Here is a 27,201-nt window from a genome sequence, read left to right on the forward strand (position 1 = left end):
AGGCATATGCCCTGACTGGGAACCGAACCGCGATCGTGTGGTTCACAGGCCTGTGCTCAATCCACTGAGCTACACTAGCCAGGGCCAATAATGCTAATCTTTTTACTACAATTAAAACCTCCAATGGAATTTGGAGTCCAAGTCCAGAAACACCTCATTTACATTAATGAGGAATTGTAAAATAAAGGCCTTGCCTCACATGCCAACTTACAGTCAGAGAGTTTTAAAACTTGAGTTTTAGCTTGCTATTTATTAATTATGCCATATAGCTATAGTTTGTATTTCTGGCAATTAAGTTCCTTAAACCACATAAACTTAGACCTCTGACAACAAAGTGAACAAAGTCACAATGTTAAGATGGTGAACACATAACAGTCTGCATGGACTAAAGTTTCGTATCTAAAACTGGAGGTAAAAGAGACAGGATGCAATTATTTTCCAAAAGCACTGTTTTTATTTGTGTAGAGTCCTAACCACTTCAGCGGCAGGAGGAGAGGGAGATGTTCCTTCTTCAATCCAAGGGCCTCCACAACGTTGGTCTGTTGTTACCAAACACACAGGCAAGTGGTGTCATGGATTTGGTAAACTCTTCGATGTTTAGTCTCTCTCTGCTAGAGCAACAAGGTGAGCGTCAATCTCTGCTTCTGTAAGAATCCTAGAAAGCAAAGGGGGAAAAAAACCCCAATCCTTTACTTTTTGAAAACTTCTATTACACAAAATTCCAAACACACATAAAAGTAGAATGGATAGTAATGAACTCGTGTGTACCAAACACCTAACTTCAACAATTATCAATTTAGAGCTAATCTTTACAAATTCTATATACCCACCATTCATCCCTTTAGATTATTTTGAAGGAATTCCCCAATGTCCTATCAACTCCCTCTATACACAAAAATGTTTACTTGACAGCAGATCTATAATTAGGTCTTTTGAAAACAAAACCCTTTTAGTTCAGCTATGACAGAAAATATTTAAATATAAAGCTAAATTAAACTACATCAAAGCATTCCATTTTAGCTCCTATGTCCAAATGCCTTTATACCTAGTATAACTCAAGACTGTATCAGCTGAGATAAGAAGACATTCCATACTGAACAAATAGTATTTTCTAAATGATGTTTGCAACAAAGAAATCAACTGCTTGGCAACCTTTAACATGACTTGTTACTGCTAGACTTCTAAAAAGTGAAATTTGTCAGTGCAACATTATTTAGGGCAAATTGGGGCAATGTAAGTAGTTTATATAGTCGTTGCTGTTCATGTTACATAGTTTAGTTATTACTTACATACATTTACTATGACAGAATTTACAAATGTTACAAGGGCTTTTTGAAGATACAGGGTCTTTGGTTTCTTATCTCATTAACTAATTGATGGAAATAAAAATTTTAAAGGTTATAGGAGGGTCTCAGAATAGAAAACAAAAACTAATTACAAGTCCTTTAGAAAGATCTGTAAATTCCTCTTGATGAAATTTTACTGTTGAAAAAAAAAGACAAACTTTTCCTACCGAAAAAAAAATAATTTAAAAAAATTCTATAAAATTTTCTTAAAATCATTCACGTTTGTATCACTTACCTACAGGCAACAAAAAGAACAAACTAGAAAAAAAAAAGGCACACTAACAAAAAACTCCTACAGGTCTGGGTAAGTTTAGATTATCTAACCATCTTTTTCCTACCCTGAACCACAAGCATGTGTCCTTATAATTGTGCCCAAAGAGTTAAGATGCCTTCTACCAGTTCCTTGCATCCATGGACCTAACTGAAGTATTTTCCATTATTTAAAAAAGCAACCAAGTTCATGGTAAGTAACCTCATTGGGTTGCTGGGAGGATTCAGTGGACCTATCTGTGTTAAGCACCCAGTACAGATTTGACTCATGGAAGCTGCAAGGTTGATTTGTGGGAGTTAGTTACTTAGTTCACTTAGTAGGAACAGACAGACATCAAGCATCTGCAATTCAATGAGCTGTATTCAAAATTTGGGGCTTCCAAAGATCTCCAGATAGGGTTTTATGTATATTAGTATTTCAGCTTGTTCTTCAATTAAATACCCACTAAATAACCAAGGCTCCACCTGAAAAACCTGGTAACTATTTTGACGCTTGGAATTTCTATTGACCTTAAGCTAAAAAAAAAAACCCACAACCAAAAAACAACCACTTATGCTTACTTTACTCTTTATATAAAAGAGGTTATTTTATGTTACCTCTGGCATTAGATATAACATCAGTCTGAAATAAGGAGAAAAGCAGTTATGTCTCTCTTCAAGAGATACCGAGTTTGTTTGTTTTTTTGGAAAGTGTTCCTTACTACTTTTATTTATTTATTATTTTAAAAAATAGTTTATTTTGACATCTAGTAAGTTTTAAAACATATCTCTCGGGTGTTAAAGAAAAAAGCTACAATTGCAGGTTAAGAAAAGTTTTTTTCCTCCCTAAGTTATGGGACAAATGGCCCCCACATCTTTACCTTCCTAGGCTGGAATTTATCACTTGGCAAACTTCTTTAAGTACCTGGCTGATAATACAACTCACCGGAATTTAGGATTTTCAACCGTAACTACTCCAACTTCTATTTCTGAAGGCTTGAAATCAATTGATAGAACAGTAGACAGGCATGTAATTGCAGTCTGGAAAAAAGTATCAACATTAAAATATAGTACTTTTCAGAGATTCTAAGCTTATTCAAATCATAAGTTAACCACAGGGTATTCATTCTTGCTCCATGTTTTGGTGATGGTGTTCCATAGCCACATATTACTAACAGACTGCTTAATGCTATCGTGTCACCTGCCAATGATAAGAACTTGTTTATACCAATCCAGCCATAAACCAAAGGGGTCCATCGAACAAAATAGGAAGATTCACACAAAACTGTCCATTTGGTTGATAATCACTACATAGTAGGCACTATGCTTCGCTCCTGGAGTGAGATAAAGGGAGGATAAAGATGAACGATATGGTCTTCTTTCAAGGAATTTACAGAATAACAATTTAAGAATGTTTTAAGTAGTTCTGTATCTGATGTGATCAATTACTTATGTAATTATGAGATGCAATAAAAAAAACTTTTAAGAAACATTTAAACAGGGTATAGTACTCCCAAACAAAAACTAGCTTTATATTCTGGATGATGTGGCTCAGTGGATTGAGTGCAGGCCTGTGAACCAAAGGATCATGGTTCCATTCCCAGTCAGGGCACATGCCTGGGTTGCAGGCCAGTTCCCAGCAGGGGACACACGAGAGGCAACCATACATTGATATTTCTCTCCCTCTCTCCTTCCCTTCCCGTCTAAAGAGAATTAATTAATTAATTAATTTAAAAAAAAAGTTCCCCCCAACCCCCCCAAAACAAAAAAAACTAGCTTTATATCTCCTATAAGTATAAATAATACTGCCAACCAAACATAAAAGTATTAGATGGTAATGTTTCCTTTGTCATTTGTCAGAATCATGTTGTCAGTCTTTAGAAATGGCTGTAGCCCAGATCCTCATTCCAAAATCTAAAATAACTTCTTGGCAACAAGTAAGAGGCTTCTTTAGTCTAATGTTACTAAATATTTGTATAAGAATTTGAGCTTGTTCTATCAATGTAAAAGTTCCCAATCATAATAAATAATCCCCTCTAGAACCCTGCTCAAAGCTAGCTCCAATTTTGCATCCCAGACATAATTTCTCTGCCAAGTTATCTCCTGACCATATTCTTTTACTAGGAAGATGTTTTCTTCCCCTGAGAACCTGGTGTGTGGCTGTTTATTTTGCCATTAGTACACAAGAGCAACATTACTGACTCAATTTTTTCATTTTTCCTACCAAGAAGCTTAAGACTAATTTGAATCATAACTATGCAGGTCTTCAGGTCTAGACTTGATTCCTATTCTTAGTTATTTTTTCCCATTTTTCATGTGTTTTGTTGAAAGCAATTTCAAATACATTATAAAATGACAATAGGGAATTAAGTGAATAAAAACAGTCCTCACTGATTCCATGTTAGCTGAATGACATCAGTTTTACTATTAAACTGACACACTTGGATCTTGTGATATAACCCAGGAACAGAATTTACAGATGGTCAAGTGTGCAATGACCTTCATTCTTCCATACAGCAGAAAAAACTCAGGTTCAACCCAATTAAAAAATGAGCAAAGGATTTAAACAGACACTTCTCCAAGGAGAACATACAGAGGATCCAGAGACACATGAAAAGATGCTCAGTATCACTAGCTATCAGAGAGATGCAAATTAAAACCACAATGAGATACCACTTCTCACTGGTCAGAATGGCCACCATAAACAAAGCAACAAACAACAAGTGCTGGTGAGGTTGTGGGGAAAAGGGGACCCTAGTGCACTGTTGGTGGGATTGCAGACTGGTACAACCACTATGGAAAACAGTATGGAATTTTCTAAGAAAACTGAAAATGAATATGCCTTTTGACCCAGCAATTTCATTGCTAGGATTATATCCTAAGAACCCTGAAACATCAATCCAAAAGAACCTATGCACCCCAATGTTCATAGCAGCACAATTTACAATGGCCAAGTGCTGGAAGCAACCTAGGTGCCCATCAGTAAAGGAGTGGATCAAAAAACTATAGTACATTTACACAATGGAATTCTATGCAGCAGAAAGAAAGAAGGAGCTCCTACCCTTGTGACAGCATGGATGGAACTGGAAAGCATTATGCTAAGCGAAATAAGCCAGGTGGTAAAAGACAAATACCATATGATCTCACCTTTAATAGGAACCTAATTGACAAAATGAACAAGCAAGCCAAATACAACCAAAGACACTGAAATAAAGAACAGGCTGACAGTGACCAACCAGAGGGGAGAGGGAAGGGAATTTCAGGGGAAAAGGGGAAGGGTTTGCAGGAACAAGTATAAAGGACACATGGGCAAAAACCAGAGGGGGTGGAAATGGGAGGGAGGTGGGGAGGGCTGGGAGAATGGGCTGGGATGGGAGTAAAAGGCAGAAAACTGCACTTGAACAATTAAAATTAAATAATACGATAAAATAAAATAAAATGTAAAAGCAAAAAAAACCCCCCAAACAAAAACCCCTCAGCTTCCTTTGCTTTACTTACTTCCACTGTCTGTTCAAAGGTCCAATCAAATTTCTTCTTCACTTTTTTTTCAAGAAAGCTGGTTGACTCGGTTTGTTTTACTCCTGCTGCAGTGGCTTTAAAGCCGCAGTAATAACCTGCAGGATCACACTTGTACACCTGAGGGCCTTGTTCTTCATCTATACCAATTAAAATCATACCTGAAAAGAAAGAAAGATCCTCATTTAATGTCTTATGCCTTTATACAACAAAATTTCTTAGCAGTTGTTAATCATTACTCTGGTCAGCTCTTTTAGATTACGTGTTTTGCTTTGAGAAAAAAAAAACTGACAAAATACAGGTTATAACCACACACAAATTAGGTAACAGAAATTTCTATTTCTTGAAAGGTGTTATCCAAATTTTTAGAAAGTTCCAATGATCACAAATGCAATTTACAACTTTTTGAATCCTTGCTATTATTCAAAGCATGCTCCTTTGAACTCCAGTAAATTTGGAAAAACTACTTTTCATATAACTCTTTTAGAGAAAATAACATACAAAAGCATAGTAAGTGTTCTAAAGTTCTCTGCTGTAGGTTGACCTACTTTTAGCTCAGTAGTTCTCAAATTTACTTGACCAAGAAATACTTTTTCTTTTTTAAAAAAAATTTAAGAACGACCGATTAAGGTTCAAGGGAACTGAAAATGAACCTAACAGCCCTTGGGCACACTGGAGCAACGTGAACCATACCTGGGCACTACTGCTCACCTCTGCACCGCCGGGCTTTGCTCCCGCTGGTCTGTGTTCCCCTACTAATCAGTATAAACTCAATTCTAAATTCTGCACATAAATCTATTACAAATTAATCATGTTATTAGAATGATATAACAAAAGAGCCACTGCCACCACACTTCTTTCTACTCAGCAAAGCAGATCACAAAATATTAAGAGTGGCTTAACTCCTGCTTCCTTACATTCTAGATTTGAACCTCTTTTTAAAGTGTTTTCTTCCAAGATGTGGTATGAACTGACTATTCACATTTATAAATGTTTTATACAGTCTACTAATGAGGGATTTTCAAACTTATTTTATCGACAAACACTACGGACAGGGATCGGGTATCTGCTTTATTCAAATGTTAATCTTACCCTAAAATTTTCTTTACATTTTATAATTTAATGTATACAAAGTACAAGGGCAACACAAAAGGGATATCCACTTACTGCCTGGGGGAAGACAGAAACACTTTCCTACTCTAGGGTCTTTCGAGATGAGCACGATTTAACAAGTGATAAGAACGATAAGAACATAAAGGGCAATCGGGGCAAAAGGAGTCAGACACGAAAGGCCCTGCAGGGTATGCGCAGGGAATGCTCTGTGTATTACCGGGTCTTCAGATGAGGGAGGAAAACAGTACAAGAAAGAGGCAACTTTGGAGTAAACTGTTAGGGGGCCTGCATATCATCCATATTCAAGAGTTGGGAAATACAATCTAGCCAATGAGTAATCACTTTTCCAAGGGATCAACAACCAAAACTTGACTTCAGGATAACTCATGCAGCATTATGAAAGGCTAGGAAACAGTGAGAAGGGAGAAAAGAGAAAGGTAAATTTAGTGGCAAAGGCAAAAGTTGATGAAAAAATGACAGAAAAAATTGAGAAGGAATCCATATTCTGAGGAAAAGCTTGGTCACTGATTAGATGACCAGGGAAGGTGGGGTGGGGACAGATGAGGATAAAGCAGTGTCGATTTCTACTGCAATGATTTCAAGTTTGAAGTGTCTGTGGGACATGAAAGAAGGGACTGGGCTACAGCTAATGTGGGAGTGACTGGCATACAGGTTATAAATGAAGCCATGAAAGTAGGAGAGAGCACACACAGACAGAACAAAAAGGGAGAGAAGACCCAAGGAGAGAAATCTGGTGAGCAGCAGCACTGCGAGACCAGCACAACAGGATGAGCTAAGGAAAGCCAAGTGGAGGAGAAAAGAGGACTAAAGAAATCAAGGGGGAATTTTTAGGTGAGAGATCAAAAAACAGGATTAGATGCTAAAGAGAAATGATTATGTTGACTGTCTTAATTCTCATAAATGAATAACACTATGTCAGAAAAAACACTGGATTTTTCAGAGTAATTTATTTTACTAAGTCGAAATCAGTAAATCTTATCCTTCTCCCAATAAAATTTTACTTTTTTTTAAGAAATTTATTCTAGCCTTGGCTGATGTGGCTCAGTGGATTGGGTACTGGCCTGCGAACAGAAGGATCACAGGTTTGATTCCCAGTCAGGGCACATGCCTGGGTTGTGGGCTGGGTTCCTGGCTGGGGGTGTGTGAGAGGCAACCGATTGATGTATATCAATCACAATGATGTTTCTCTTCCTCTTTTTCTCCCTCCCTTCCCCTCTCTCTAAAAGTAAATAAAATCTTTTTAAAAAAAGAAATTTATTCTAAAAATATGAATCACAGGCATATGTATGTGAGCCTGACTCTTTAGGGTGGTCAACCCCCCCAAAAAAAACAACCACATTGTTAAGATACCCAATTTAGGCATTTCCTTTAAACTAGTAATCTAGAATTGCTGTGGAATCCACATTACAATAGCCTGATAGAGCAACAACTTAGACCTTTCAAATCACATACCCTAACTAGAAATATTTTGATAAAAAGACTAATAGCATCTAAAGCTCAAAAATAATACTGTAAATACTGTTGTGAAAGCTATCCTTCATTGCTGATTTACTATAAAGATTACCTTATCTTATGTAATTTCTAAACCATATATTCAAAATCCAGGTGTTACTGAAATAACTTTATGCATCTTCTCTAAAAAAAAATCTAAATTCATCAATTACTTGGGAGGCTTCTTAATATACTTACAACAACCAAGAGGCCTCATTTCAGCATTCTGTGTGTAGACCTGAGAAATATCAGCAATTCTTTTACACAGCATGTCCACAGGAATCTCATAGCCATACTTGTATTTCCAATTAGCCGCCTCATAGCGTGCCCTCTGTACCTGGGATCTGCTGTCAGCTAAGAGCATAAAAAAGATTTAGTTCTTTACAAGGAAAGAATGAACCTCCAAGGCAGACAATCTTCCACATTTACGGATATGTATCTCCATTATGTCTTAAGGGAAACAGAAGTAGTGCACTATGGCTTTTTCTCACACCAATGAAGAGTGAATGACTCAGCAACAAGTACACGACAAAAATGACAAACTTTAAGATGAAGTTCTATACACAGTACTGTCTTTTTATTCTGAGCCCTTCATCAGCTGTCAACATACTATCTTTAACTAAAAACTCCCTAAGAATACATTTTAAAGAGAGAATAATGTTTCTCTTGATATTTTTTTGGTAAGCTTGAATTTTCCCTAGATTTCAGAAAAAAACCCAAAGTAGTATTTTATAATTTTCACCTACTTCTAACCAGTGTCAATTTTACCAGGTTTGAGATATACTGATTTATACCCCCTTAAACTATTAACTACATCTGAAATACACCATCTATGAGAGAGGCCTCAGCCCAGTTTCCTTAACAACAGAAACAGTATCTAATTCTATTATACTCATTATTTTTAAAAAGCTCACAATACACCTTAGAAAACTGCAAATCTACTCATATCACCTGAAAAATAAGGCACTTCCTTTAGTATCAAACTAGTATAAAAATTAGTATGAAACTCAAGAATATTTTGCAGAAAATAACAAATCTGAGTAGATATCAGGCCAATCACCTGTCATTCCTGTCATGACACAGCCAATGTTTTCGGTTATCTTGAATAAGTGAGTCACTGTGCTGGAATCCAGTAATTTGTCCTAATGAACAAAATAAATCAAGATAATGAAAATCAGAGGTCTCTGTATAGTGATAAAAATAAGGATGGAATTATAACAATACACTACATAATAAATGTCTTCTGTTCACTTTATAGTTAACACCAATTTTTGAGAAAGGGAACAAACATCTCATTTTTTCAAAAACTGTTTTCCATTTTAAGATGAAATGTTTCCGGGGCAGGACGACAGCTCACCAAAGTGAGTTTCAAGGTCCATTCGTGAAGAAAAAAGACCTAGAAATTCCACTGTGCTTATCATCACAAAATTTAATATGTTGATTCTATCTACTGACACTGTCCATAGTTGCTTAATAAATACTAGGAAAACAGAGTCAAAGCAAGAATAATGTTAACATATATAGGTAATAATATACCTTTGTACAAACTCGTGAAAAAGTCCAGCATTACACTCTGTAACAATGGCCAGGGCCCAAGTAGTTTGGGCAGTATTACTTACAGGTACTTTCTTCTGTGTGACAACTACTGCACAGTCTTTCCCTCTGACAGCCACCGATGTAAGGCCACCCTGGTTAATGGCCTTAAAAGCATATTCTGGAAAACAGAATAGATTTTTTTTAAGGCATAATAACTATCATAGATTCATGGAATGGGATAATAAGCAGTTATTAAAAAAAATGAGAGCTATAAAAGCTAACACAGAATATTATCTAGGACATGAAAACTCAAACTAACAATAATAACAAATCATAGTTAAACCAACTCTGTTTCTATTTTAATTTTACTGAAATCAGTTTTGTCAGGTTCATGTAGCAAATTTCAAATAAAGATTAATTAATTTTATCAAATATTTATTTATTATGTTTTATCACTTTATTTTAAAATTTTTGATTGATTTTAGAGAGAGAGGAAAGGCAGCGGAGAAGAAGGGGGCCAGAGAGAGAGAGAGAGAGAGAGAGAGATAAACACTGATTTGTTGTATTCATCAGTTGCTTCTTGTATGTGCTCTGACCAGGGATTGAACCTGGAACCTTGGCATATCAGGAACAATGCTCTAAATAACTGAACTACCCAGCCATGGCTGTTTTATCATTTTAAAACTTGGTTTTGTGACCATTATTTCTACTAAGTCTGGTTTAGCTGGGTCAAACTAAGTTGCTCTAAGTTTTCTCAAGATTTTTTATTTCTGTTAATTTTTGGTCAATAACTAATTTGACCACATACAATTTTAATTGCTCTTACATTATTTTGCACTGTTTTTTCCTTACCAAGCTGAATTTTTCTGGATCACGCCTTTTGCATTTTTCCATGTTACCTAGAACATAGGATTCTTTAGTTTGTCTACAGCAAACTTCAGCTGGTGTCCTTCTAGCTGCTGTCAAACCATTATCCGCATTCAAACAGCTGGATCAGAAGAGCAGCATAAAAACAAACTACTTGGGCCCTGGCTGGTGTGGCTCAATGGATTGAGTGTGGGCCTGTGAACCATATGATCGCTGTTCGATTCCCAGTCAGGGCACATGCCTGGGTTGCAGGCCAGTTCCCAGTGGTGAACACATGAGAGGCAACCACACATTGATATTTCTCTCCCTCTCTCCTTCCCTTCCCCTCTCTCTGAAAATAAATAAATAAAATATTTTACACCCCCCCCCAAAACTACTTGGCACCGCCGTGGTTTGGTTGATAATGACGGCCTTTGGGAGAACAGAATTACAGATGAGACTGTCCCTTTCTATGTTATGTATTTCCATAATATTTAAATTTAACATTTTGTAACTTGGAAAATGACAATAGAAATTAATAGATACTCATTTTGGGAAATATGAAAAGACAGAAGATAATATAAAAGAAAAAATTACTCATAACTCCAATCAGTATCTACATTTTTCACATGTAATAGATGCTTTTAAAATTCTGTCAAGTATTACTCTGGGCATTGGGCCTAAGGCCTGACCTCATTTGTTCAAAAAGCCATTGGTGATGAGGACTAGCTAAGGATTTTCCTATAATAGGAGTTATAATAAAAATCCTTTATCAAATATTTCTCAATGGCTATCTATTGAAGAGAGAACAAAAGAGTAAAAAGACTCTACAAAAATCACTTCATTCTTAAATTAGTAGTCTGTGGTTTTTTTAAGATTTTATTTATTTATTTATTTATTTATTTATAGAGAGGGCAGGGAGAAAGAGAGGGAGAGAAACATCAATGTGTGGTTGTCTCTCATGCGCCCCCTCCTGAGGGCCTGGCCAGCAACACAGGCATGTGCCCTGACTGGGAATCGAACAGTGATCATGTGGTTCGCAGGCCCACACTCAATCCACTGAGCCACACCAGCCAGGGTATGGAAAAATCACTTTAAGGAGTCCTTAAATCTACCTCAGGTTTAACTGGCTAATTATAATATTTTACCGTCCTATTACACTGCAAATAACTTCTAAAATATGTTTTAAATGCTTCTCAATTCTGTTTCTCACATGGCCAAGAAAACTTCTACCAGACCATTCCTCCACAGATTTAAAAAAAACTATAAACTCTAGACAAAACAATAACTACCCAAAGAAACAAGAAAGTAGTCCAAAGTAGAAAGATTCTACAGGAAGAGTCAATGTTTGGAAGGCATGGCATGGGGTGAATTTCCCATTTTTGTGGTTTATAGCTTGAGTCCAACTCCAGTCAGGGCTAAACACCCATAGAAAACCCAATCCTTTTGGCCTAAAGGACTAGAGAACAGTTTGGGATAATGGGTAACCACAGATGCTGGAAAGTAAGGGAGAAAGATGAGAGAGCCAGAGAGGGAGAGCCCTAACTTCTACATATAAACACTACCCAAATCTCTAGCTGATTCCATAACCACACATATACAAGGAGGGGATGCAAAAAAACCCTGGAATTATTTTTTGAAGGGTAGTAAAGGCTTCCCCCGCTAGGTCAGTGTACCAGCTGGTGTTGTGAGAAGCTGCATTCAGCTTCAGTGACTTTTTAAAAAACTTTATTTACTTTTAGAGGGAAGGGAAGGGAGGGAGAAAAAGGAGAGAAACAGCAATGTGTAAGAGATACATCAATCAGCTGCCTCCCACAGGCCCCCAATTGGGGACCTGGCTTGCAACTTGGGCATGTGCCCTGACTGGGAGTCAAAACGGGACTTTCAGTTTGCAGGCCATCACTCAATTCACTGAGCCACGGCTCAGTAAACTTTTTTAAACGTTTGGCCAAATGCACTTGGCCATTTCATTATGGGTTGTTTATGAGTGTACCTACCCACACTGCACTGAGTGTTAGGCAGTTTTTGACAAAAAAAGGCATGACCCCCATGCCCTACCCTCCCTATTCACCCGATCTCACCTCAAGTGATCTCAATCTCACTCCGAGGTACGTTTTTTCCTTTCCCTGGATGAGAAAAGCCCTCAAAGGGAAATGTTTTGCCAACGTGGAAGAGGTGAAACAAAAAATGGCAAAAGCACCAAAAGGCATCAAAATCGATGACTTCAAAAAACTGCTTTGAGCTTTGGGAAGAAAAGGTCTTGATAGGTGTACTGTATGGAAAGTACTCTGAAGGTGATTGAAGTTTGAACAGGTAAGAATANAAAAAGGCATGACCCCCATGCCCTACCCTCCCTATTCACCCGATCTCACCTCAAGTGATCTCAATCTCACTCCGAGGTACGTTTTTTCCTTTCCCTGGATGAGAAAAGCCCTCAAAGGGAAATGTTTTGCCAACGTGGAAGAGGTGGAAACAAAAAATGGCAAAAGTACCAAAAGGCATCAAAATCGATGACTTCAAAAAACTGCTTTGAGCTTTGGGAAGAAAAGGTCTTGATAGGTGTACTATATGGAAAGTACTCTGAAGGTGATTGAAGTTTGAACAGGTAAGAATAAATACACATTTTTATATAAATTCTGGGGGGGGGGGTGTTGGTCTTGCCTCGTATAAGACAGACTCCAGGCAGCCTAGTTAAGAATAAAAAAGTGACATTTTGAGCTACCACCTAAATTAAGTGTCTCCTAGAACAAATCAACACTCTTTAGAGGAATATAACAGAATCCAGTCTTCACAACCTAACATTCACAAATGTTCAAGTTAATCCAGAATTATTCAATATATAAAAACACACAAATAAATCATCGAAAAACAAAACTAAACTAAAACCAGGAAAATGTGATCCATTTGCAGGAGACCAACCCTGAGATAATCCAGATGTTGTATTAACAAGCAAAGTTATTAAAACTATGCTCAATGGAAAATATTCTCAAAATGAAATGAGATAGGAAATCTCAGCAGAGAAAGTACAAAAGAACCAAAGAGAAACTGTAAAATGGAAACAAGTAACTGGAATAAAATAATTAACCAATGGACTCAACTGCAGAATGAAAACAATAATGAACAGATATAAAAATTAATAACAGTAAAAAAGACAATGTGGGTCAACACCAAAAGGTACAATACAATGTATCATCAAGTCCTATATGGAGAAACAAAAATCTGAAAAAAGAATGGCTAAAATGTTTCAAATACAGCCAAGGACATAAAATTCAGACTGAGATTCAGCAAGCTCTAAGTGGGTAAATACATGGAAAACCGCATGTAGGTTCACTACAGTCAAATTCCTGAAAACTAAAAACAGGAAAAAATTTGAAAACTGAAAGAAAGAAAAGATTATACATAAGAGCACAATGATTTGAATTCTGCAGACTTCATTGAAGATAGCGAAACATCATTAAAGAGTGGAAAGAAAAACCATCAGTTCTGAATTCTATAACCAACAAAAATCTCCCACTGCTTGATGGTTTCCTTCGGCTATGAGTGTGCATGTCCAGCTATCTGCTTCTTAGAGCAGATATGACCTTCCTCTTCCACCAGCCATCAGAGGAGGACCGGGACCCTGCAGATGATTAATCTTGACCCATTCGTGGGGCTCGGGGGGAGTTTCCTGAGGATCCTCTTCCATCATCATACCTGGAATCAGATGAGTTTTGGCAGACTCTTTTTTTTTCACATCTTGCTGAAGCAAACTTTTGAAAAACAAACTATGAACACACCTAATTCCCCAGAAGAAATCTGTTATTCAAGATAATCCCCATGAGGGCTGACACCAGATGTCTAACGCTTGTCCATGTGAGATGTAAACCATCTTGCTCCTAGTTTCCTGCCTCTGGAGCAACTGAGCAGTCTGACCCCTCAGATAAGATTTTATAGTCTTAGAAAAGATTTTATGAATTTGACCCCAAAGGCAAGGGAAGTAATGTAAAAAATAAACAAATGGGGCTATATCAAACTAAAAAAGCTTCTGCACAGCAAAAGAAACTGCCAACAGAGCAAAAAGGCAACCAACCAGAATGGGAGATGGTATTTGCAAACTACAGCTCCAACAGGGGGTTAATATCCAAAATACATAAAGAACCCACACAACTCAACACAACAATCCAATTAAAAAATGAGCAGGGGACCTGAACAGGCACTTCTCCCAATCACACATACAAATGGCCAACAGATACATGAAAACATGCTCAACTTTGCTAGCTATTAAGGAAAGGCAAATGAAAAGTACAATGAGATGCCACCTCACTCCTGTCAGAATGGCTATTATCAACAAGACAATAACAAGTGTTGAGCCCTGGCTTGTGTGGCTCAGTGGACTGAGTGTGGGCCTGTGAATCTAAGGGTCATTGGTTCAATTCCCAGTTAAGGCACATGCCTGGGTTGCAGGCCAGGTCCCCAATGGGGTGTGCGTGAGAGGCAACCACACATTGATGTTTCCCTCTCTTTCTCCCTCCCTTCCCCTCTCTAAAAATAAATAAATGAAATCTTTAAAACAAAAGTGTTGAGAGAAGTTGTGGAGAAAAGGGAACCCTCATCCACTACTGGTGGGAATGCTGACTGCCAGAGCCACTATCGAAAACAGTTTGGTGGTTCCTCAAAAAATTAAGACTAGAGTAACCATATGATCCAGTAATCCCTCTTCTGAGTACCTACCTGAAAAACTTGAAAATATTTATTTGCAAAGATACACGCTCAGCTATGTTCACTGCAGCATCATCTGCAGTGACCAAGTCATGGAAACAACTGAAGTGTCCTTCAACAGATGATTGGATAAAGATGTAGTACAAATAATATATACTACAGAATACTACTCAGCCATGAGATGAAACACTGCCACTTACAACAACATGGATGGACCTTAAGAATATTATGCTAAGCCAAATAAGTTAGTCAGAAAAGGGTAAGAACCGTATGATTCCACTCATACATGGGATATAAAACTGAAACTCATAGACAGAGACAACGGTATGACGGTTACCAGAGGGAAGGGGTGGGTGGGAGGAGTAGTCAAGGGTAAATGGGGCCCAATATATGGCAATGGAAGATGATTTGACTTTGGGTGGTGGGCACACAATGCAATATACACATCATGTATTATAGAAATGTACACTTGAAACCTATGGAATCTTATTAACCAATGTCACCCCAATAAATTTAATTTTTAAAAACTCCTTCAAGAATGAAGGTAAAATATACTTCCAGACCTGCAATAAGAAGTGCTAAATGGAAGGTCTTCAGGGTGAAGAAAAAATGACAGCAAATGAAAACTTCAACCTTTAGAAATGAAGAGCATCAAGAATGGGAAATATAAGATGATTTTATTCTCTTTAATTCTTCTAAAAAACACCTAACAGAAACCATAATATTCATGGAGTTTTCAAAATATGCTGTTTTACCTACATATAGAAAGGCAGTAAATGGACTTATAAGGTTTCAAGGTCTGCACATTTTATGTCAGGTGATAAATATTAACTCTAAGAAGACTGGGAGAAGTTAAGCATGTATATTATAATCCTTAGAGCAACCACTAAAAAAATGCAAAGTAGCCAAAAAGCTAATAGATTAAAATGAATTCTAAAAAATATCCAAATAACCCAAAAGAGGGTGAGGAAGGTGGTATAGAGGAACAAACAAAACAGAGTAATAAATAATAAAACAATAAACTTTGATCATGTTAACAACTGCATTAAATGTAAATGAACAAAACATTCCAATAAAAAGCAGAAATTGTCAGAATGGATGAATAAGCAAAACTCAAATACATGTTGTTGTCCTGGCTGGTCTGGCTCAGTGGACTGAGTGCCAGCCTGCAAACTAAAGGGTTGCCAGTTCAATTCCCAGTCAGGGTACATGCCTGCGTCGCAGGCCAGGTGCCCAGTGAGGGGTATTCGAGAGGCAATCACACACTGATGCTTCTCTCCCTCTCTTCCCGTCTAAAAAATAAATACATAAAAATAAATGGATAAAAACATATACCATATAAACAGTAAGCACCACAGAAAGTTGGAGGGACTACACACCTTATAAAAACACTTCAAAAAACATGAAAGGAAAACTGACAAAACTAAAAAAAGAAGTGGCCAATTCCCACCTATTTAAAGTTTATAATAATGTCACTCAGCCAACTGCTAGAAACAGACATGTACATGAAAGTAGACATATATGATATGACCCACATTATCAGCCATCTTGACCTAGTTGATATCTGAATACTGCTGGGAACAACTAAAGAATATGCAGGCATATGATACAACGGTATAATATAAATGCACACAGTTCATATGTTAGGCCATAAAACGAGTCTTGATAAACTTTTTTTTAAAAGGTTTTATTTATCTTTAGAGGAGAAGGGAAGGTAAGAAGGAGAGAAGTATCAACGTATGGTTGCCTCTCGTGTGTCCCCTGCTGGGAACCCAGGCATGTGCCCTGACTGGGAGTCGAACCACGATCATGTGGTTCACAGGCCCTTGCTCAATCCACTGAGCTATGCCAGCCAGGGCTGAGTCTTGATAAACTTTAAAGTACTGAAATCCCTAAGTATTTGAAAATTTAAAAACACTTCTAAATAATCCATGGGCCAAAGAAGTAATCACAATCCTTTCCACCACANGTGTCCCCTGCTGGGAACCCAGGCATGTGCCCTGACTGGGAGTCGAACCACGATCATGTGGTTCACAGGCCCTTGCTCAATCCACTGAGCTATGCCAGCCAGGGCTGAGTCTTGATAAACTTTAAAGTACTGAAATCCCTAAGTATTTGAAAATTTAAAAACACTTCTAAATAATCCATGGGCCAAAGAAGTAATCACAAAGGAAATTTAATATTATTTTGAATTGAAAGGTAATAAAAATATAACTAACTTTGTAGGATGCAGATAAAACAGTGTTCAGGAGGGATTTTATTGCTGTGGTGAATAGGCCCTAAAGTGGCCTTTCCACCACAATCCTTGCCTTCTGGTGTTCACACCTTTATGCAATCCTTCCCCTTGATTGTGGGTAGGACCTATAACTTGCCTTTAACAAACTGAACATGGCAAAAGTAATGGGATATCTCACTCCTGATGACATTATATGAGACTGTCTTGCTAGCAGACTTACTCTAGAGATTCTTCTTGCTGGCTTGGTAAGTAGCTGTATGGCAATAAACCCCCTGTGAATAGCCAGCAAGTAGCTGGGGCCCTCAGTTCCCAGAAAATGAATTCTGCCAACAAGTTCAGTGAGTTTGGAAGCAGATTCTCCTCCAGTTGAGCCTCAAGATGATAACAGCTTGGACAGCACCATAATTGCAGCCTTGTGAGATCCTAAGCAGAGGACCCAGCTAAACCGTTCCTGGACTACTCCTGTCCTAAAGAAACTATGAGATAGTAAGTGTGTTATTTTAGCCTGCTACACTTGTGGTAATTTTTATGCCATGTAGAAAACTGATACATCATCCTGACATGCCAAAGGTTGTGGGCTCAATCTCCCATCAGGGCACATACAAGAAGCAACCAATGAATGCATAAATAAGTGGAACAACAAATCTGTTTCTTCCTCTTTCTCTCTCTCTCTCTCTCTCTCTCTCTCTCTCTCTCACACACACACACACACACACACACAAATCAATAAACACTTTTTTTAAAAACCTGATACAATAGTCCTAATTGTTTATATTAGAAAAGCTCTAAAGATAAGCACAGATTAGAAGAAACAATAAACATCAGAAATCAAAGAAATAGACAAAAAGAGAATGTCAACAAAAACCTGATTTTCTGGGGGAAAAAACAATAAACCAACAAAATTATAAATCCAAATGTCCCCAAATAATACCCACGTCCTAATCCCTAGAACCTGTGAATACTACCTTATGTGGCTCCCCAAAAAGGGTCTTTGCGGATGTGATTAACTTAAGGACCTTGAATATCCAGAGATTATCCTGGTGGGCCCTAAATGCAATCATATGTATAAGAGAAGCAGAGGGAGTTTTTACACAGAGGGAAAGGTGCTGTGAAGAGGGAGCAGAATGAGATCTGACACTGATAGGTGGTCTACAAGATTGGAATGATGAAGCCACAAGCCAAAGACTGCTGGCAGCCTCAGAAGTAGAAGAGGTAAAGAATGCATTCTCCCTGGAGCCTTAAGGGAGCATGGCCCTGCTTGACACCTTGATTTTGGTCCAGTGATACTGACGTTGGACTTCTGGCTTCCAGGACAGTGAAAGAATAAACTGTTAAGCCACCAAATTGTGGTAATTTATTACAACAGTCACAGGAAACTAATACAAAACCTTAGCTAGACTAATCAAGGAAATGAGAATACAAATCACCAGTATCAGGACCAAAAGATGGGGTTATCACTATAGATGTTATACAGGTAAGGAACAATCACTTCTACACAGATGATTCTAATATCTGGGTCACCATTCTTAACTTTGCCTAATTTCAGTACCACATTTTCAATTGCTTGCTTTTAGTACCCAATTGTTCAGAACACAATTTTGGCTTGAAAAATATTCCATTTATGGCCACAGAGAACTATTAGTTTTTAATACCAACTCCCCTCTTACACTATCCTGTGTACTCACAGACTTTGATCCTTCCCATACCCACGTCTCTGCTTCTTTATGTCCCGCCTGGATTGCCCTCTCGCTCTTATATCCATCTAGCCAAGGCCTGCCCTTCCCCCGTAAGCCTTTTTCATTTCCTATGGACTTCCTCTGATTGTTCCAGATGGCATTCTTCAACCCTTTCTCTGAATTTGGATAGCAATTAGTATTTCACCACTAATTTTAGCATTTTAAAATGTATATTTCTATCTTCCATATCCAGACAGAAGAATCAAAGAAAGTAGGAACCAAGGAAATTAAAAATTAAATTTGCAACCAGAAGATACTAAGTCAAAGGTTGGACAGGAACCCAACCCAACTTATTCAAGCTGGCTTAGAATACAGGGTTTCCACTCTGGCTGGTGTAGCTCAGTGGACTGAGCACGGGCCTGTGAAGCAAAGGGTCGCCACTTCAATTTCCAGTCAGGGCACATGCCTGGGTTGCAGGTCAGGTCCCCAGTAAGCGATACACAAGAGGCAACCAAACATTGATGTTTCTCTCCCACTCTTTCTCCTTCCCTTCCCCTCTCTCTAATAATCAATAAATATAATATTTTTTAAAAAGAATACAGGGTTTCCTAGAAGGACTTTATTTATTTTTAGAGAGAGGGGAAGGGAAGGAGAAAGAGAGGGAAAGAAACATCAATGATCAGGAGAAGCACCTACTGGTTGCCCGTTGCACGCCCCCACGCAGGGACCTGGCCTGTAACCCAGGCATGTGCTCTGCTGGAAATCCAACAAGTGACCCTTCCATTTGTGGTATGATGCCCAACCCAGCCAGCCACACCAGTCAGAGCTCTAGAAAGATTTTAATTGAAATGGATTTATTTATTTAAAATTTTAAGGGAAAAATTTCTGTTAATACTTGACCCTCATTCACACATATCAAAATCATCTGAGGCTGGCACAAGTTTTGCAGTTTTCCAGAGTTCCCACCACTCCTTGTACTCCTTATCTGGTCTGTTTGCATGCAAAACAGGAAAGCAACAAAAGATAAAGCTACCCCACCACATAATAAAATTTCGTCTCATAAAAAATATTTTACACGTTAAAAAATGCTTCTTAATAGAGAATGCATCTGTGAATTAAGCGGGTCCTCTTCCTCTCTCCCTCTCTATACAGACTAATCAATGGAACTTTCTGTGATGATGGCAATGTTCTATATTTGCACTGTCCAATATAATAACCATTAGCTATCTATGGCTATGAGCACAAGAAATGGGTTTAATGCAACTGAGGAACTGAATTTTAAAGTCTTTAAAGACTTATCATTCCTACTGTTCATCTTTCACTCCTCTGAACTTCTTGGTCTTTATCACTACTCCCACTTATCTCTTCAGCCAGTTTCTTAAATATTAGTATTTCCCAGCATTCTGTCATTTCTCCCTGTCCCTGGATGATTTTATCTTAACACTGCTAACTCTGTCATCTTTAGCACTTAACCCATACTTACAAATGTCTATTTTGTACACAGGCATGTATGAAAATAAACGCCTCTCTCTATAAATCTACTTCTCTTATAGTTCTTATCTTAAATCATAGTATTCTTAAATGCTCAGTTTTTCAAGCTACAAACTTGGGTACTACCCTTAATTCTTCACCTCTTCTCTCTCAAACGTCCTCTCTTAGATCTACTCAGTTTCCTCTTCCTCTGTCAATACCTTAGTTCATTCATTAGGTATTGAGTGAACTAAGATTCAACACAGATTAGTGAACAAGCTTCTCCTAACTGGTTGTCCTGCCATCACTCAACTCTCCCGCATTCTGACTTAATAATAAGCCTATCATTCTAAAAGACTTCTGCTAGCTATGCCTAAAACCCACGGGACAGAATCCAAACCCTAGCATGGTACCAAATCTCCTCAAAATTTTTGCTACAATCTACTCTTCCAGCTGTCACTGTCTATGATCCAGTCACAATGGCCTACGCACTGGCCTTCCAGAATTTCCTTACCTGACCTCCATCTAGATCAATTCGTCTTCTCTGAGGAAATGCTCCTGGCTCTCCCTGGCGGTGTCGCTTCCCACAGTACCCTTCTTTGTACTGTCATTTTAGCAGTATGTTGCAATTTTCAATAAAATTCTGTACAAATCACAGGTGGCAAACACAGGCCCAAGGGCCAAATCTGGCCCACCACCTTGTGCCTACCCAGCGGCAGCTCCAAGCTCTCACTTAACTGTTAAGGAGCAGTTACATTTATACAGTCCTAAAATTATACTTTGCCCTTTGAAGGCAACCTCAAGGCTGATATGGCCCCTGGTGAAAATGAGTTTTCCACCCCTGGTATAAATGAATCACCATTATAACACTATTATGATAAAATATATATTTTGTAGTAATTTCCAGAAAACTGGAAACTGTCAAGAGTAAAGGATCTAGAGATAACTTTATAACTAAAGAAATACCGGTAGGGCCCAGGCTAGTGATGCTCAGTTGGCTGGATTGTAGTTCAATAAACTGAAAGGTTGCCAGTTTGATTCTGGTCAGGGCACATGGCCTAAATTGTGGGTTCAACCTCCAGTCAGGGTGCACACAAAAGGCAACGGATCAATGTTTTCTCTCGTGCCAATGTTTCTCTCCCTCCCTCCCTTCCCCACTCTAGAATCAGTAAGCAGGTCCTCAGGTGAGAATTAAGGGGAAAAGACACTGGCAAGGTAAAAGGTAGTATCACAGTGTCCAGCAGAGGTGAGGAAAAGGCCAACTAAGAAAAAATATAATGATTTTTGGGCAGCATTTAAAAGCCTTGCTTATGTATTTATTGAAAACATATTTAATTAAAAAATTTTAAGCCCTGGCTGGCGTAGCTCAGTGGATTGAGTACGGGCCTGCGAACCAGACGATCGCGGTTCGATTCCCAGTCAGGGCACATGCCTGGGTTGCAAGCTGGTTCCTTGCAGGCCAACTCCCAGCAGGGGATGCACAAAAGGCAACCATACATTGATGTTTCTCTCCCTCTCTCCTTCCCCTCTAAAGATAAATAAATGAATAAAATCTTAAAAAAAAATAAATAAAAAATAAAATATAAAAAAAAAAAAGAAAAAAAAATTTTAATCCTCACCTGAGAATGTATTTCTTAATTTTAGAGACCGAGGGAGAGAGAGAGAAACATTGGCCGGTTGCCTCCTGTGTGCGCCTGGAGCAGGGATCAAACCCTTAACCCTTCAGTGTACGGGAGGACGCTCCATTTAACTAAGCCACTTGGCCAGGGCTGTATTTATTTTTTTAAAGCCAGAATTCAAATGCTGGAAATAGTAATTAAACACTTTATTTCCATCGCTAAAGATTTGGGGGCTTTTTGGATAAAATTCCAGAAACTTGCAAAACTAGTAAACACTATTATGTTAATCTCAGTAATGTTCAAGATTGTTTTTGAATGTTTAAGATTATGCAGAAAATGATAACTGATAGCCCATTTCCCATTTCTAAATGGGAGAGATTACAATGTATTATCCTCAACCATGAGTCACCAATATCTTAAACTGTAACTTAAATAGTAAAATACATACCTATATGTAAGTATTTGGTTGAACTACATGAAAGTCACTTTATATGTAAAAAAAAAGTCAAGATCAGCAGTTTTATATGGTTCAACCTAACAGCAAACCGTAAGATTAGAATGTAAATTGCTTCCTTCATTACAAACAAAATGGATAATAAAGAGTTGTTTTGAATAGGGATCTCTTTTTCTCAGTAATCTCTTACTCACTTAGCTTCCTTCTCTACAAAAGTTTCCCAACTTTCCTGGGTCTCATTTGTACAATACTAGGGAAAAACAGGGGCCAAATCTAAAAGGCACCGTGACAGAGATCAGGACAGGCATATAATGCCAGACAATAGCTCCCAGTAGGACCTGCTCCCTGTGATGCTAGCAATAGCGGACTTGTGCGTTCCCTGCAAGGATGCTCATCAGCATCTACAGGTGAGTTTGAGGTTTTGCCAACTATAGGAATGTACCTCAAGATTTTTCTCACTCATAATTTTGTTTAAAATGCTATACTGAGTTTTGGGAGATAACCCCCCCCCTTAAACTTGGACTGGGAAAGTGATCCCTACAGTCTATGAAGTTTGGTTATTAAAAAAAAAAAACCAAAAACAAGAAATATTCTCCTGGGGAAGGCAGGATATGTCTAATACATTCAATTTTAATGCTGTGTGACTACAAACATTTTGTTATTAAGATTTTTTGAAGTTGTTCATTCTGTCTTTCCTTAACGTTATAACTTAACTGGAAAGTGTGTCTTTCATGGTGCCTCCAAATACTACACTTTCAAACAGTGATCTTCAAGTGGATGGAGTCACTAGAAAGCTGAGTACTAGTGGGAAGGCGAATATGAAGTTTCAAAATATAGCAGTGTTTGCCCTGGCTGCTCTGGCTCAGTGGATTGAGCACAGGCCTGCGAACTGGGGGAGTTGTTGGTTCAGTTCCCAGTCAGGGCACGTGCCTGGGTTGTGGGCCAGGTCCCCAGTGGAAGGCAACCACACACTGATGTTTCTCTCCCTCTCTTCCCATGTCTCTAAAAATAAATAAAATCATATATATATATATATATATATATCAATATTTGACCACATTTCTTTTTTGTGAAGTTATGTTAGGTATGTATTTATGCATATATACATACTATGTGTGTGTGTGTACACACAGATGTTTAATTTCAAATCAGAATCAAAGAGGGCATGAGAGCTCTGGGTTGAGAAACACTGCTTTAAAACAAGAATTTTTTTTTAACAGCAAAAGAGGCAAATAGTAAGTACTTCTCAGTCCATTTATTTGTAAAACTCCTGATTCCGTTTTTATCAGCCACTTGTTTCTTTCTGACAGCATCCTTCACAGAAACAGATATTAAACACTTATTATTCGACACTGTTCTTAAGAACTTTACATCTATTAACTCATTAAATCCTTACAGCCCTATAAGGTAGGTGTAATTATTATTTCTATTTTACACATGAAGAAAGTTCTCATAGTTGGTGTGGAACAGGGACTCAAATCCAGGAATGCTGGCTTCAATGTCACTTCTAGATTAAAAAACTGTCCTCTTTAGTCTGTCTCCACCAGCCCATTTCTTTCCTATTCCTCATCAGTATACTCCCCTCTTAGAAGCAACCATGCAGTGCTCACATCCACCTGGCAAGTAAATTCATGTGACTGCTCCTCTCCTCTCTTGCCAAACCTATCCAACGTAAGATCAGCAAGCAGAAGAGGAGGGCTTTGAAGTAGCCAGGCTTATTTGCTCCACTTGGGCCTTAGTTCCCCTTTTGATAACTTGGGGAATTCCTAAAATGAGATTTCAAAGCTAGATGCTCTGTATAAAGCTCTACAGTTTTTCCTGCATGCATGCACACACAACACACACAAACTTGAATACACATGTCAACAGAAATTTTTCAAGTTACAAAGGGTACAAATGACAATCAAAAGTCTCCCTACTCCCTGGAAACACTCGCTGTCAATGATTTGTTTATAATTATGGTTAGCATTTTAACTTTAAATTTTTGATCCACAAGCAGAAGAGGAGGGCTTGAAAGTAGCCAGGCTTATTTGCTCCACTTGGGCCTTCCCAAGTCCACTTGGAACTTAGCTCCCCTATTTTTTCATTTATGAACTTTAGACTATATTTATCTCTTGAGTCCCAACTACAAAAGAGGAGGAGCATACTCACCTTTCCATTAATCTTTCCTCCCCTTGTCACCTCCTGATTTTTGTTATATTGTTTTTCCACTGTCAGTGTTAAAGTTTGCACTCCATAATTTTCACATGCTTTTTCTTAGGTGTTCTAAAGTTTATGAACTATTGGGTTGGCCAAAAGTTCATTTAGTTTTTTTCAGTATGATGGCACTAGTGGTGCTTAGTTGTCTGCAACTTCAAAACAACTTTGTTAGATTGAATTGGGACAGCTGTCATATCAGTATGCATTAAAAAAAAACATTAAAATTGGTGAATTTTTCTGCACCCATTTTAATATTGAAAATAGAAGAATATATGCAACATTTTGGGGATATTATGCTTTCTTATTTCAAGAAATGCAAAAACGCAACTGAATCACACACACACACAAAAAGATCTGTGCAATATATGGAGAAGGTGCTGTGACTGACTAAATGCGTCAAAAGTGGTCTGCAAAGTTTCTTGGTACTAATGACATTGTGACCAAGTAATTCTTTGCTGTGGGGCTGTCTTACGCTTTGGAAATGTTTACCAGAAGCCCTGGCCTCTACCCACTAGAGGCCAACAGTGGGAGATAACCCACATAATCAAAATATCCAAGTCAATAAAGTTACTGGTGAAAATGAAAAATGTGTCTTTTACAGAAAAAAATAAACAAACTTTTTGGCCAACCCAATAACAAACAGCATGTATGATATTATGGTAATGTACATATATTTCACTAGAGAAGCAAGCATGGATAGAAAATATGCCAGATCTACAGAGCATCTTATCTAACAGCTCCCCAATCCCAACCCCCTCAAAAAAGCCAAAGAATTAACAGCAATCTATTAACATTTACTGAGCACTTAATACTGTGCTAAGCACTCTACATACACCTTATTTAATTCTCAAAACCATCACATAAGGAAGGGATTATTAGCCCAATTTTGCAAAGAGAAAACTATGGCTAAAATTCTATCACTTAGCCATGGGAATCATTGGAGCAGGAATCAGAATCCAGGTATGGTCTCCAGGGCCTAAACTCTTCATCACAATACTGCTTGCTCACACTAACTATTCTTTCACTTTCCTTTTCCTAGCACTGACTAATTAGTGCTCTGAATAGCAAAGAGTGTTATTCTACAAGGCGATTTAAAATCATTCTGTCGGGATATTACTGACCAAAATATTGACTATATTTTTCAACTGGGATGAGTTAAAATGGTTACTGAATCACCCAATATGATATTGTTTCTTGCTTTATTATATACTGTATGTAGCCATACAGTCAGTGATCTGGTTTCATTCCAAATTACCTTTAACTCTACTTCTGAAATTTACTGATGTAAATCAGTAAATCAGGTTCTCTTGGCATTAAATTTTCTATGGCAAGAGGTTAAGAGTCAGAGTTATAATCATAACCTAAACCCTGACACCATTTCCACCCAACAAAACACGCTGTTATACTAAAAACAATAACTAGCTTAGACTTTCTTTCCACTAAAACTTTCTCCAGTAAACAGCTAGTTCACCACACCTCATCTACAATTCAGAACCAGCTTTTAAACTTACAGGAGCAGAGATGTGGGTTAAAAGGGGATGTTAGTTTCACGAGCAGCTCATTCTATCTACCAGTTTTCCAAAGATGTCCTGAGCTCTGTAGATACTAGTAATTTAGCATTCTCCTTTTTCTTTTTATCCGTTTATTTACGTTATCTGCCATTCCCTTTAAATTGTGAGCTTCAGTATGAGTGGGGGGAGACATCGTTGCATCTCCTAGAATCAGCAGTGTCTGGCACACAGAAGACTCTAAGTGTCTTGTGTGGAAACAACCACAGAAAAAAGAAGTGCATGCTGCAAACAAAAGAAAACGGAGAGGACGTTTTAATTCGGAGGTTAAAGAACCAATTACTCTTTAGAGAAGCACAGACGTTGGGTCCACCTAGGCCTCAATGTAACAAGTGAGCAGGCGTCCCGAAGTCGGAGTCAGATATTACGGTGCTACCTTGCTTAGTTTTTTATTGTGTCCCAGCAGTGAAGCCGCTCGCCCTGAATAACAAGAGGCCTCCAACCTTCGGGTCCAAGATCCCTGCCTCCAGACTGTGGTGAGACCACCACGGGACGTCAAGCCTGACTAGGCCCTTTTCCTGCCCCAACTCTGGCCATGCTTGGGCACCGGTCTAAACTCCAGGCCGTAACATGACAGAGCAGTTCGAGTGGACCAAAGGCGCACCTGGCTCACTCACCTACTTGGTAGAGCCGGCCTTCAGGTGAAAAAATGGTAATGTGGCGGTCAAAGCCAGCGCTGGAACCACGGGACATGTTGGTGCCCCTACTACTTCAAGAACAGTGTCTGGGCCCCGTAGCTACGGCACTAGGCACATTAACCCCTCCGGAAGTTGCAACGACTGCTTCCGGTGCATCGGCCGGCTTCCGCCCTCTTGACGCACCGAACTCACGCCTTTAGCGTCAGCCCGGCCGCTGAGAAGCTCCGAGGCCCCGCCCCCGCGGGGGTGTGGCGAAAGCGGACGCAGGGCTCCGGTGTGCGCTTGCGTCAGCTTCAAGTCTGAGCGCCTTCGGGAGACCCGGTGAACTCGAGCTGCCTAGAGCTGTCACCTGGGAAATGAATTGATTATGGCAAGAAAGAAGAAAAAGTTTCTGGGGATACAGAGTAACGATTTGCCATTCAGTGTGACCTAAACGGATCGTGTATTTCCCAAGTCTCTCGTTAGTTTGGGCCCCTATATTGCCAGCGTGCAAGATTGCTGGCGTCCTTTCTAACCTTTTCTTCA

At 38.5% G+C, this 27,201-nt stretch overlaps 1 protein-coding gene and 1 pseudogene across 2 annotated transcripts; both read right to left on the bottom strand.

Moving 5' to 3' along the window:
• Window positions 1-431: 431 nt before the first annotated feature.
• Window positions 432-26,833, bottom strand: PSMA6 (proteasome 20S subunit alpha 6). Of its 2 annotated transcripts, none has more exons than XM_037056457.1 (7): window positions 26,656-26,833; window positions 9,356-9,450; window positions 8,797-8,878; window positions 7,935-8,090; window positions 5,094-5,272; window positions 2,542-2,636; window positions 432-655 (listed from the first exon to the last, which is right to left on the bottom strand). In XM_037056457.1, exons 1-7 carry the CDS (start codon window positions 26,729-26,731, stop codon window positions 598-600), a joined length of 741 nt encoding a protein of 246 aa, XP_036912352.1. In that variant the 5' UTR covers window positions 26,732-26,833; the 3' UTR covers window positions 432-597. The 2 variants fall into 2 exon arrangements, with proteins under 2 accessions (XP_036912352.1, XP_036912353.1); XM_037056458.1 differs by having other exon boundaries at window positions 26,415-26,827.
• On the bottom strand, window positions 13,281-14,082 carry LOC118993930 (selenoprotein K-like; annotated as a pseudogene).
• Window positions 26,834-27,201: the final 368 nt, after the last annotated feature.

The sequence above is a fragment of the Sturnira hondurensis genome, unplaced genomic scaffold (assembly GCF_014824575.4).
Source record: "Sturnira hondurensis isolate 20B ecotype Veracruz unplaced genomic scaffold, ASM1482457v3 Scaffold0008948, whole genome shotgun sequence".
NCBI classification, from domain to species: Eukaryota; Metazoa; Chordata; class Mammalia; order Chiroptera; family Phyllostomidae; genus Sturnira; species Sturnira hondurensis.